The sequence below is a fragment of the Castanea sativa genome, chromosome 11 (assembly GCF_040712315.1).
Source record: "Castanea sativa cultivar Marrone di Chiusa Pesio chromosome 11, ASM4071231v1".
Classification (NCBI taxonomy): Eukaryota; Viridiplantae; Streptophyta; class Magnoliopsida; order Fagales; family Fagaceae; genus Castanea; species Castanea sativa.
This window is the reverse complement of record NC_134023.1, coordinates 55,618,539-55,633,046: the sequence shown is the minus strand read 5'-3', so window position 1 is coordinate 55,633,046 and position 14,508 is coordinate 55,618,539. Positions and strand designations below refer to the sequence as shown.

The following is a 14,508-nucleotide window of genomic DNA, read 5'->3' as shown; positions in this document are numbered from 1 at the left end:
TTAATAATTCTTGAGTACACCATGATTGCAACCCATAATATCATCGAGAACCTCTAGTTTGAAAATACTTAATCTAATTCAGGGATGACTTCTCACTCTAGGTTTAGATTCCTTGTAGGCATGCGTTGATTCTTGTAGGGCCTATAGAGGCAATGGGGTTTGGAGCCATTGTTATCTCTATCACCCTTCACCCCAACTTTCATGGAAGAGTGATCCACTGGGTGCCATTGGATGCATCAGAGTCCCACAATCTCTAGTTTCTTTGCAATTTTAGTATCTCCATTATCCTCAACATAGGCTCGTAGGTCTTCCTTTTTCTCTAACATATTGTATATCCATTCTAAAAAATATATTTGGCTAGTATTCTCCATGGTTACACCAACATTTTTCCTACATTCGACCATTTCAAGCAACAATATTTTGAAATTGTAAATATCTAATTTTTAAGACATGCTCCCAAAGTTCCTAGAGAACACTTCGGGTGCAATGTAACCCACGGCCCCCTAGTTGTAGTCATGGTCATTGCACTCTGATCCTTTGCACACAACTTGGCTAGACCAAATCAGAAATTTTTGGATTAAAATTTCCGTCTAGCAAAATATTATGAGGTTTGATATCAAAATGGAGAATTTGTTGATTACATCCTTGGTGAAGATATTCAATTCCTTTTGCTATGCCCAAAGCAATGTCTCGTATTTTTTCCCAGCCAAGGAAACAGTTAAAATCTATTGAGGAAATGAACTTCTCTAGTGAATTATTTGCTAAGAACTCACAAACTAATGCCCTTCTAAATCCATCGGCATAGTAGCCAACCAAGAGAACTACATTAACATGGTGGATTCTGCCCATTGTTCCCACTTCATTTATGAATTCTTCCCCATTGCCCTTAGAACTGTTTAGGATCTTCCTGGCAACATGGATTTCATTCGAAAGCTTTCCTTTGAACACTGTTCCATAGGCTCCTTGTCCTAACCTCTCAATAAATTGATTTATAATCCTTTTAACATCGTTATATGAGTACTTTGTGGCCTTAGAGAGCTCTATAATCCTTCAAAAACCTTTCAATCCTTGCTTGATTTTCTTTTTCTATTTTTTCATAGCAATAGACACAATAGAGTACATATATCACTAGTTCCAAAAGAAATGACCCCAAGGTGGAAATTGCATGTTAAACATATTCGTGAGTCTAGAAAAAAAAATTTACAATAAATTTTCAAAAATGGCCAACAAAAAACTCACCAATAATCACTATTGTTGTTGATCAACCTGTAATATATTTTAATATAATTAGGTTCTAGTTGCACCTATGAAAATAAAAGATAATTGCTTGTATTTATATCTTTAATAGCAATAAAATTATTTGGTATTCTCAAACAATTATTTTGGTTAATTTTTAGGTTTCGGGGGTATTTTGGTCATTTTTAGGTTTAGGGGGGTATTTATGTCATTTTTTTAGGTTTAGGGGTTATTTTGGTCATTTTTAAACTTCAGTAATATCTTTATCATTTTTTAAGTTTTGGGGGTATTTCAGTCATTTTTTAGGCTTCAATGGTATTTTGGTCATTTTAGGTTTTAGGGGTTTATTGGTAATTTTTAGTGATTTTTGAGCATATTTGGTCTTTTTTATGTTTATGGGGTATTTTGGTAATTTTAAAGGATTTTAGGAGTAATTTGGTTATTTTCAAGTTTTAGGGGCATTTTAGTAATTTTGATTATTGGATAATTGGGTAGGTTGGGGTTTACCTATAATAATTAGGTTGGGTTGGGTTGGGTTTGGGTTTGAGTTAAAAGTAATTAATTAAATAAGTAATAAATGAGTAAATGAGTTGAGTTATGTACTCAACTCAATTATGTCAACCCATACCCACTCATTTGACGCCCCTAGTCTTTTATATACTCGTGAAAGATAAGGTTAAAGCTTACGTGGATTGTAGCTTTGTATAATACTCTTTCCAAGCCCAATGGGCTCAGACCCAATTTACTTTACTTATTGTGCTATATTTTGCATGTACAACACCCTCATGCCTGTATATAAAGGCCCTCTATTGAACAATTATAGGGAGAAATTATTCATTTGTTTTTTGTTTTTATTTCCTCAACAGTCACAACATAATTCTGCTGTTTATCCTCACAAAAAAAAAAAAAAATTCACAACATAATTTGGCCCGTTGCATATGCGTCATATTAAGGTTGGCAATGATTTGCTTTAACTAAGTGATCTCTCATGTTTTCCTAAAAATAAAAAGTGATCTCACATGTGGTTGATATTGGTCTGCACTCTGTATTCTGCCTCGGCTGATTAGAATGTAATAGTTGTTTGTTTCTTAGTTTTCCATGACATAAATTATTGACGGAGTAAAAATATGCATCTTGCCGAGGTGTTTACTCATGCAAATGAATGATGCTAGTAGCTAAATAAATATTTCTTGGCCAAGTGTTTACTTGATGTATCATAATTGTATTTATTAGAAAGCATTATTGTATTTATTTTGTGTCGATCAATGCATTTTATAGAATGGTTTTGGAATAATATTCAATAATTAATTTTGTACTAGCTTCCAAATTGAAAGTGATTCTAGCAAGCTAGCTCTGTAAAAACGAACGAGTTAACGTGCAAATTGCACAATGGCACAAGTGAATTTGCTTTAAAAAAAAAATCTGATGGACTCAATTTTGATGTAGACATTAATCAAGTTAAAGAATGTCCACCCAATTCAATTTAAGGCCAAAGGGAACAACTACTCAGAGCAAAATGATATTAAAGCTAAATCAAATTTGGATTTGAATTTCAACCAGCGCAGGCTTTATTTGTTTTGTATGACTGAGGAAAAACAAGTAGCATTAGAAAGCTAATCCAAAAGGACTACAAAGGTGGTCAATCAAAGCGAGAACATCAACAAATCACTTGAAAATGCATGAACATATTAGAATTTGCATTGAAAGGTGCACGGCGCAGATGTATTTATACATAAAGAATAAACATATTTCACATATTATCATAAGAATTTAGATTAGATCTCAAATCTCTATCATAGGAGGATTCTAAGCAATGAAAATTAGAATTATGATTGTGACACATACTATCATAATTCATAAGTGTATGGATCTACAAATCTACTTCAGAGATATGCACCAAAAACATAATTATACGATTAAATCTGCCATCTCAATGAAAGAATCTCTTCTTCTTTTTTTCGTGGGGGGGGGGGGGGGGGGGAGAGTGAATGAATCAACACAAAGATCAAATCTATCAAGTCTAAAAGAAGAATATACTGAATTAAACAATAAGCTATATTAACAAGAACACCCTATATATTAATCTTAACACATGTTTTTGTACTTTTTTTATTTTATAAAGTCAAAACATAATTATTCTAACATATTTATGCAAAAGAATCATAATTAGCTATTGGACTCAAAACTAACGTCCATGCACCCTAACCAAATTCTAGTCCACTTCGAGTCGTAGTTCTCACCATGGTCCATGGGTCAATTTCTTATGCTAGGGTGAACTTTTGGATCCTTTTTCTATTTCAGATACAAAGAGGTTTTTTCCCTTGAAGGTGTACCTTGATCAACCCTGAGCCTCCTCTTTTTTTCTTTTTTCTTTTTTAATTTATTTATATTTTATTAGACTCTCTTCAAAACAAGAACATTTCAAATCATGAAGTTAGAATTGATCAAATTACTATTGCATAGTAAATACTTACTTTTTTTTTAAGCTTCAAAATATAAAAATTTCAATTACTATTATTTATTACCATTTACGTAATACTTTGTTTAAATATTTAGAGCAAGTAAAGAGATAAATATTTTAGTATGAATTTGTATCATTTATGTCTTTAAGCTTTTAGTATAATTTAAGTCTTTAAGCTTTTATAGGCTCTTTATTTTCTTTCACAGTTAACAATTTTCTTTACTTAATCAAGATACATAAATAATCCAACAAGATAATAATAATAAAAAAAAGGTATGTGAAATAATTAAAGAAATTATGCATTATCCATTGGGAATCATCTGGTATTTAAATGTCCATCATAAATAAAAAGCTCAACCAATATGAACTGATCTTTGTATTCATTTTAAATTAATCCTTTAGGAATTAACAAGCTTAGAATGATCGTGTGAATGCATGTCTATGGTAAGAATCTTTATGGAAAAATCAAAATTAAGCCTTCATACAACCTTGGTCAATGCATCATTTTGCATATATACGAAAAAGAAAAAGATCAATTTAGTGATTATCCCTTAATTGCGCATGACAACCACATACATATATATGATGTGAATTTAAAGGTCAATGTTAATTATGAAATTTTCACCCATATGAAATTACTGTTTTTCCTTTAGTATTAAGATGACATAAAATAAATTCTAATGGCTGCAAAAAGGGTGTTGTTGATGCGCGGAAAATGCACGTCAATCTAAATTAATGATATGTTTAAAACAAATTTGAATTCATCGTTTGTGATGTTTAATGTGATGCTGGACTAAAGGGATATGGTAATTCTAGTGGCATTTTTGTTCTTTTGACTTGTAGAAATTGACCAGGCAGCATTGGTCAAATAACAACTACGTTTGAAGAAATAGCTTTTTACTGGGTGGTATGAGAGACGACCCAAGCAAAGAGAGCAAACATTGAATTTGAAAAATATGAAGAGGGAATGGGTCAGCCAATTGGGCTAAGTCAAGCCAGTTGCTAGTCAATATTTCCCACATATGACCCCTTCTTATCAGTCATATTTCGTTTGTATAAATAAGACTCCACATGCCTATCTACCTCCATTCTCAACCTCGCATCCTCCAGAGACAGCAAATAACCAAAGAGACAACCTCAATCAAATGGCTTCCCTACAAGCTTCACCTCTCATACTCTCTTCTTCTTCAAAGAAAATCAGCGCTGCTATTCCTGTCCCAAAACTTCCAAGAGTCTCTATGTCAGTTCCGAAAATGCCAACAAGAACTGTGGTTGAGGAATTGAACATAAGGGCTGGGTTTACAAAAACAGTCCCAATTGATGTTGAATCATACAACTCCACCAGTATTGCAAATACCCAACTCTATGCTCTATTAGAAGCTGTAGCTGATAGGGTAGAGATGCACAATAACATTGGAAAGCAGCGTGACAATTGGAACACCCTTCTTTTGAACTCTATCAACATGATAACTCTTACTGCTGCAACCTTAACTGGTGTTGGAGCAATTGGAGGCGCTGGAATGCCTCTACTGGCTTTGAAATTATCGTCCGCGCTATTGTACTCTGCAGCCACAGGATTGTTGCTTATAATGAACAAAATTCAGCCCTCACAACTCGCTGAGGAACAACGTAATGCTACAAGATTGTTCAAGCAACTCCAAAGCCAGATCGAAACTATCCTCACTCTTGGCACTCCAACTCAAGAGGATGTGAAAATTGTGATGGAAAAGACCTTGGCTCTTGATAAAGCCTTCCCACTTCCCTTGCTAGGAGCAATGCTCGAAAAGTTTCCTTCAAAGTTTGAACCTGCTGTTTGGTGGCCATCAAAACAATCACAGAACAAAACCAAAGCACAAGAAGGTAAATTTCATAAGATGGCGAAGAATGGTTGGAGTGAGGAGCTGGAAGTTGAAATGAGAGATATTATTGAAGTGGTGAAGAGAAAAGACATTAAAGACTATGCAAGGCTAGGCAACTTGGTGTTGAAGATCAACAAGATTTTGGCTATCTCAGGCCCATTACTCACTGGCATTGCTGCCATCGGTTCCACTTTTGTGGGTAATGGATCATGGGCAGCGATAATAGCAGTGGCTGCTGGGGCATTAGGAAGTGCTGTTAATGCTTTTGAGCATGGTGCACAAGTTGGAATGGTGTTTGAGATGTATAGAAACAACGCTGGCTTCTTTCGCCTATTGGAAGAATCAATTGAAGGCACACTTGAAGAAAAAGATTTGGAAAAAAGAGAGAACGGGGAACTGTTTGAGATGAAATTGGCTTTGAAGTTTGGAAGAAGCTTGTCACAGCTAAAAGAACTTGCACGAAAATCTGCTTACTCCCGAAGAGAGGGAACTTCAATTGATGAATTTGCAAGCAAGCTTTTCTAATTTTAGTTTTGACAACAAGATTTTTTATGATTAGGTAACATTGAAATGGGCTAACTTTGATTCTTTTTAACGATTTTACTCTTTGTATAACAATATAACATACAATACAAACACAAATTTTGTTTCCATTAAGTTTGTAGAGGATTGTATCAAATGAGTTAATTTAATTATTTTGTCCAAATACATTAGTACATGAAGTCATTTAAGCTCAATTCTTAAAAAAAAGAAAGGTCACTTAAGTTTTTTTTTTAATTAAAATTAATCAAACAATAAAATATTTCAAATAATGCGTTTTATAAATGCATGTGTTCATTTAATTTTTAATAGTAAAATGATATTATTTACTAACTAAAATTTTTACAAAGTGATATGATTGACTGATTTCACATCAGCAATATAATAAACATATTACTAATTAATTATTTTTCGGTGATATTGTAGTTAGTACAAATTTTAGTACAAGTAATTCTTAAATATAACAATAATTTCTAAAGTCTAAAACGTATCATCTATTATTGTTATGCTCTTTTTGAGCCACACAAACGTAGCATTTGGTCTAAGTCAGTCCACTTCGGGCCATTTGGTCCAATTCGGTTCAATTAAATCCAATTCAGTACATTCAGTCCTTTCTATCCACTTCGGTCCAATTAGTCTACTTTGGTCCATTTAATCCACTTTGATACAGTCTTTCCACTTCGGTTCATTTGGTTTACGTCAATCCATTTGGCCCACTTTGGTCCCCTTCAGTTCATTTTGGACTAATTAGGCCTTAAATTGATTTTTTTTTTTTTAATTTCCTCATTTTTTTATGCTCAATTTTTTCCCCCTACGTGCATGACATAGATTTAGCTGTGTGCCCAAGAGGGGCTGCTAGAGCCTAAGCAGCATATATGCCACGGCTTTGGTTGCATGCCCACACTAGGCTGCCATGACCTTGGCTACGTGCCCATGCAAGGCTGCTAGGGCCTAGAAAAATCTGCCATTGAAGCTCTAACGCCCCAATTCAATTCAAAAGTAAAGACAAAAAAGAAGAAGAGGGAAGTCAAATATTTTAAGGAGCCACACGTGTGACCCCACCTACCCCACTCCCCTCAACCACACATCTCACAAATATCCTCACTCTCTTGCCCGGCCACTCATTTGCTTCTTTCCTTTTCTTCTTCTTCTTCTTCTTTTTTATTTTTTTTTTTTTTTTTTTTTTTTTTTTTTTTTTTTTTTTTTTTTTTCTCTATACAACAAACACTCCTCTCTATCACCCTCTCATCCTCTTCCATGGTACCTACTCCATAGCACCACCTCCACCATCATTTTCCGGCAAGGATCACTGGAAAACTCCGTAGGAAAAAGGTAAGGTTCACTCATCTCTATTTATTTGTCATAAAAATTCCTTATCTTTTGGTGGGTTTATATGCTTTTGCTTGAGGCCCTTTAATCTATGTCTTGATAATGATATCCATGTGATTTATGAGCTTTGGAAGTGAAATTCATGTGTTTATATGTATGGGTTTTGTGTTGGTGGAATGATTTTATGAGTGGGTTTATAGTTTTGCAATGGTGGTTATCTAGGTGGTGAAGATTTGTGGGTTTTGGCTTTCTAATGTGAAATAGTTGATGAATTTAATTTTTATTGTTTATTTGGAGCTAGTGGAGGATTTACTTGTGGGGTTTGTAATAGTGGGTATTGTTATATATGTTGTTTCATGGGTCTCTTTAAAATGGTATGTATATATGGTGGATGAAATTCATAAAGTGCTAGGATCTCTTATGGTAAAGGAGATGATTTGAATGACATGATGATAAATTGGAGTCTATGCCTTGTAATGAAATTGTTAAGAAACTTTGGAAGTGAAACACTTTATTTGTGAGGTTAAATACTAGGCTTGCCTAATCAAAGTGTTTATTTGGCAATTCCTAATTTGTAGCTGGATACAATTTCAAGCTTTATGCTTATTATGATAGGATTGCTTGATATTGTTTAGGTTCTAGCTAATCTCCTTTGAAGCTTGGAGAATTACGCTTTTTTGTGGGTTGCAAGGTAAGTAGTTTTTAATGGGATTTGGAAAATAACAATGTTGCATAAACTTTGTTTTTGGGTCAAACACATTTTGGAAAATTATTTGTGAAACTATGTTTTCTTAAAAATTATTATGTTGTGACCTTATTATATATGATTATATATAAAAAGCATATCATGTTTAATATTGCATATGGGGAAATGTATGATTTGTTAGTATGGAAGAGATAAGCATCTTTGATATATTTCTTGGGAATGGATTTTATGGATTTATTGCTTTAATTTTAAATTCTATAGATGTTTTATCTTGACTTGTGATATTTAGGAAATTGATAGAAAATCTTATTGACAAGAAATGATTTTGGAAAATTTGAGAACCTTGTGAATATATTGGGTATTTCAAAGGTTTTTGTGAAACTACTTGAAATTAAACTGTTTTTGATTTCATGTAAACTATGAGCTCTTTATGGTTTTACCCTTGGGCCATGACATGTGATTACCTGGTGATTACCAAGCTTGATGCCGTAGTCTTTGTGACATTGGTATCTTGGCACCTCATCTTTGTGGCGGATTGATGTCTTTGAGGCATAACTGATCTCTTCGTGGCATAATTGATGTCTTTGTGGCATACCTAACGTCTTTATGGCGACTTGTCATGTGGCCTTGGGTTGGATTTTCAGGTTTTAAAAGGGTGTTTTGATAGCTCACAGTAAATAATATGTAGTTTCATGTTGAAATACTTTGAAAAAGTTTGGTGCTACATTCTTTTAATCATTATTGTTATTTTATTAAGAAAAATGGATTTGCTGGATTTTCATGGAAATTCCCAAATTATAACATATTTTGTAAAATTTCCATTATCATAAAACTTGCATTTCCCCTACCCCATTAATTGTGCTACTTACTGGGTTCTGTCTCATCCCATTATTTTATAAACTTTTCAGAGTAGGCAACAATCTTTTGAGACAGTTTTTTGGTGGCTAATAGTAGTTAGACTAACTACTGATGGAGGCTAAATTTTTGTAATGGATATATTAGATGATGTATATCTTAGAATAAACTTGACTCATTCTTTTGTATATTATGGTGGTTGTGACGTAATTCCCACTTATGGGACAAGCTAATGATATGTAATTATTTATTCAGACCTCTATTCTTTTATGGCCAATAGTCCTTGTAATTATTGCTTAGAGCTCTGACTTACTTTGAGAGTATATTCAATGGAATTATTATGATAATTCTTGATGTTGGTACTTGATATGATTTATATGAATTGAATGGTCAAGAATGAAAAATCTACAGGTACTTTGAGACGTCTTTCTCATGCTTTGGACTCTTTGGGGTTTGGGGCGTGACAGAAGCTATAAAAATTTCATGGCCAAATTCAACATATATATATATATATATATATATATATATATATATATGATTTTCGAAAGCTGAAAAATAGGAAAAATCATAAAAATTCGAAAAATGCTCGGAATGCCAAATCAATTGCTGAAAACCCTCTCTAAAATCATGGAATGAATTTATCTTTTGGGTTGAAAAATATGAAGTTTTATTTTATCTAGGTCAAAATCTTTAGTTTAAGGCTAAAAAATACAAACAAAATATGCCGTATAAATTAGATATATGGGCCACAAAAAAGCAATAAAAATGATACAATTCTAAACTTTAAATTCAAATTTCAATAATATAGGTATTATACTTATATTCAGATAGGAAAAAAGTGCTACAATTCTAAACTCATATAACCATTAAAATTATTGTAACATGTTACATGTGCTTCATGGAATAAGGTTGTACTTCTTTTAATTTTAACATTCTTGGATATGTTAAAATTAGTTAATCGATTATGAAAATTTTTTATTAAAAAAAAAATACCTTTACAACATCTTGTCCATTTATATAAAATAATATTATAATTATGTAATTTAACTATTTTATTAAATTAGTTTTTCACACACACACACACACATATGTGTGTGTGTATTGTTGTTGAATGTAAAATACATTATATGTTCTATTACATAAAACTTACAAAAATAGAAAATAATTTTAAACAACACATGCCCTACAAATTTTACATTATATATATCTTAAATAATTATATAACATTTTCCGGAAACACATAAAAAACACATATTCACATCAACATAGCACAATATCAATGTCATTATTAAAACCAAGCCCATGACTAGACCAGCTCATTGCCAAAACCCATTTAATTTAAAAAAAACCCTACTTGCCCATACCTATTAGAACTAAGCAAAATGTTGAACCAAACCCACTTGCCCCAAACACCTAAACAAAAGCCCATAGATAGTTTAAGTTAGAAGCCCACTAACTTAAACCAATGTTTGGCCCAATAATTAAAGTCAATCCCTAAGTAAAAGCACATCAACTGTTGAAGCCCACTAACTTTAAAGTTTAAACCAAAGTTTGGCCCCAGCCTTAAGGCCAACCCTTAAACGAATGTCAAATGCCTAGCTTTCCAAATTTTTGAAAAGACCCCTAAAGTTTAATAAAATTATATAATTAGACACATATTTTTTAAATTATCAAAATACCCTAATTAAAAAAAGAAAAAAAAAAAAAGAAAACCCTAAAACCCCTTAATTCCACCAAATATCTTTCAAATCACAAAAACACAACATAAACTTCTAATTATACAAAATGACTAAAATACTTCCAAGACTATTGAAAACTAACCCCAAATTGGAACTTCTTTCAACTAAATATTGTTGGTAGACGTCTCAGAAACTAATTTATACAATAAATTATATTATTCATTATTTGATAAATGGTAGCCCAAATTCAGTTACATCATGTAACTTCTAGATGATGTTACACTATCAAATTTCTTTATATTGGCTAATAACTTTGTTGAATTACTAGTTAAAAAAGAAAAAAGAAAAAAAAATTTTACTTTAACTTCATCTAAGTGTATATATGTATGAAGTCCCCTTCTAGAAACTTAAACTATGTCCCTTTCCCCACCCCCTCCCCCTCCCCCACCCCCACTGTACAAGAATTTTATACTTGTGGAGTGACAATCACACCAAGAGTGAGCGCACGGTGGCTTGTTGACTTAATGTTAGCTTAGGTATTTTTGTTTCTATATCCATCATGGTCATCAAATATCAAGGTAATTAGTGATTAAAAAAAATCATTCCATCTATAAATAATTAATAATTTACTTGTTTTAAATAAGTTAAACCCATGCACTTACAAATTGGAAAGTAAATAACATTTGAGCGACATATAACATTTGACGTGCATAATAACAACATGAAAAGTATGTGAAATATAAAAGTATGGTGACAAAAAGAAAATCTAATATATGGAAATCATACAAAGCAAAATACCTATTTGCAACTCTGCCACACCCAATGCCGAACGACCATAATTTATTGGTTTAATTCAAAAAATTAAACCATATCAAGCACTTGGAAACACTAAATGGGGTCATGATGGTTGTTCTGTGTGAAAAATTAAGAAAGAATTAAAAAAAAATAAAGAAAAATTATATTCTAATAAAATGTAGAGTAAAATAGATAATATATCTAATGTGAGGTATTTTGAAAAAATGTATATGTAAAACAGAAAAATTTGGGTTTTATGCTAAAATGGAAAGAAATTTTTGCATGAGCTGATATGAATGCACTAGTGTTGGAAATGGGATGCACATCTATAAATTGTCCCACTGATTAGTGACGTTACCATTTGAATGATTGAAGCTCAGGCGTCAAGCATATTTGAAGTCTATAAATTTTGTAGTAACTGAAAGTACTAGGCCTATACACATAGACCTTTCAAAAACAATACGTGGACAAATTTAATTTATATAAAGAAAGAAATCGACTTAAAAATTAATGATTTAAAAATAATATTATTTATTAATACTTAATAATTAAGTACATATCACATATAAATATTTTTTTTTCAACTTTTTGGCAAGTTGAAAGGATTAGTTACCAGTTATATTCTCAAAATAACTCATTTTTGGTCTCAAGGAGTATGTATAGTAGTTCTAGCGGCATTTTTGTTATGACTTGTAGATGTATAAGATATTGACCTCGCAGCCTTTGTCAAATAAAATTGCAAGATGCAACCGTTATCAAATTACACGATCCAATAAAAGTAAGAAACCAAGTTTGACGAAATAACATTTTTTTTCCTACTTTAGTAAGGTACGGGCATGTGATGTGAGAGTAGGAGTGGCAATTTGTGTTTGCATGTCGAGTTTGTGTCATGTCGACTCATAAGTATCCGACTATATGAATCAATACTAACCCAACATTTTATTAAACGAGTTAAGATTCATCAATCCTAACACTACCTATTTATTAAACAGGTCAATCATGTTACCCTATTTATCAGATTTTATTAAAATGAAAAAAAAATAGTATTAACCAAATTGAATTATGAAAAACCAAAAAAAAAAAAAAATATAAAATTCAGAACGAACTAGTAATTGTATTACAAATAATAATTTAAGATTAAAGCATATTTCAATATCACAAATAATCAATCATAATATGTTAAAAAAATAAACCACAACAAATAATAAGTTTATGTACTTAGGATTTAAATGATTTATTGGTAAATTTTCATTTAATTAAACGGGTCAAACAAGTCAAACGGGTTCTATAAATTAGACATTAACCTAACCTATTTATTAAACAGATTAGTCATATCAATCCGAGTTAGTTATTAAACTTCAACTCATAACTTGCTAATTTCGTAGAGTATTATATTGAGTTCGTGGACCGTGTGGCACGAGGGTGACCAAGCCAAGCGAAAAGAGCAAACTTTGAATTGAAAATGATGAAGAGGGAATGGGTCAGCGAATAGGCGTAGTCAAGTCAGTTACAAGAAGTCAATAATTACCACATCTGACCCCTTCTTATCAATCGTGCTATAAATAAGACTCCACAAGCCTCTCTATTCCTTCATTCTCAACCTCTCATCACAAAGAAAATAACCAAAGATCAATCAAATGGCTTCCCTACAAGCTTCACCTTTCATACTCTCTTCTTCAAACAAAATCAGTGCTGCTATTCCTGTCCCAAAACTTCCAAGAGTCCCTTTGTCAGTTCCAAAAATGCCAAAAAAATCTGTGGTTGAGGAATTGAACATAAGGCTGGGTTTACAAAAACAGTCCCAATTGATGTTGAATCATACAACTCTACTAGTATTGCAAGTACCCAACTCTATGCTCTTTTAGAAGCTGTAGCTGATAGGGTAGAGATGCACAATAACATTGGAAAGCAACGTGACAATTGGAACACCCTTCTTTTGAACTCCATCAACATGATAACTCTTACTGCTGCAACCTTAACGGGTGTTGGAGCAATTGGAGGCGCTGGAATGCCTCTACTGGCTTTGAAATTATCGTCCGCGCTATTGTACTCTGCAGCCACAGGATTGTTGCTTATAATGAACAAAATTCAGCCCTCACAACTTGCTGAGGAACAACGTAATGCTACCAGATTGTTCAAGCAACTCCAAAGCCAAATCCAAACTATCCTCACTCTTGGCAATCCAACTCAGGAGGATGTGAAAATTGTGATGGAAAAGACCTTGGCTCTTGATAAAGCCTTCCCACTTCCCTTGCTAGGAGCAATGCTCGAAAAGTTTCCTTCAAAGTTTGAACCTGCTGTTTGGTGGCCATCAAAACAATCACAGGACAAAACCAAAGCACAAGAAGGTAAATTTCATAAGATGGCGAAGAATGGTTGGAGTGAGGAGCTGGAAGTTGAAATGAGAGATATTATTGAAGTGGTGAAGAGAAAAGACGTTAAAGACTATGCAAGGCTAGGCAACTTGATGTTGAAGATCAACAAGATTTTGGCTATCTCAGGTCCATTACTCACTGCCATTGCTGCCATTGGTTCCACTTTTGTGGGTAATGGATCATGGGCAGCGATAATAGCGGTCGCTGCTGGGGCATTAGGAAGTGCTGTTAATGCTTTTGAGCATGGTGGGCAAGTTGGAATGGTGTTTGAGATGTACAGAAACAACGCTGGCTTCTTTCGCCTATTGGAAGAATCAATTGAAGGCACACTTGAAGAAAGTGATTTGGAAAAAAGAGAGAACGGGGAGTTGTTTGAGATGAAGGTAGCTTTGAAGTTTGGAAGAAGCTTGTCACAGCTAAAAGAACTTGCACGAAAATCTGCTTATTCCCTAAGAGAGGGAACTTCAATTGATGAATTTGCAAGCAAGCTTTTCTAATTTTAGTTCTGCAAATAGTTTTTCTTTGACTGTTTGATTCTTCTGACAAACAAAATTTTTGTATAACCATGTAACATTGAAAAGGGTTAACTTTGATTCTTTGATTCTTTCTAACAATTGTACTCTTTGTATAACTACATAACATACAATACAAAAAGGTTGACCCAAAAATTTTA

The 14,508-nt window shown here is 32.9% G+C and overlaps 1 protein-coding gene, 1 long non-coding RNA gene and 2 pseudogenes across 2 annotated transcripts; 3 read left to right on the top strand and 1 right to left on the bottom strand.

The window, feature by feature from the left end:
* On the bottom strand, nucleotides 1-1,258 carry LOC142616753 (rust resistance kinase Lr10-like; annotated as a pseudogene).
* Nucleotides 1,259-4,807: 3,549 nt separating this feature from the next.
* Nucleotides 4,808-6,203, top strand: LOC142617597 (putative F-box protein At4g22030). The gene has a single exon (XM_075790504.1). It carries the CDS (start codon nucleotides 4,843-4,845, stop codon nucleotides 6,079-6,081), a length of 1,239 nt encoding a protein of 412 aa, XP_075646619.1. The 5' UTR covers nucleotides 4,808-4,842; the 3' UTR covers nucleotides 6,082-6,203.
* Nucleotides 6,204-7,281: 1,078 nt separating this feature from the next.
* Nucleotides 7,282-9,325, top strand: LOC142615456 (uncharacterized). Its single transcript, XR_012840762.1, has 3 exons — nucleotides 7,282-7,428; nucleotides 8,061-8,116; nucleotides 9,040-9,325. It is a non-coding gene; the product is annotated as an uncharacterized LOC142615456 (long non-coding RNA).
* A 3,751-nt stretch (nucleotides 9,326-13,076) lies between these two features.
* LOC142617636 (putative F-box protein At4g22030) lies at nucleotides 13,077-14,508 on the top strand (annotated as a pseudogene).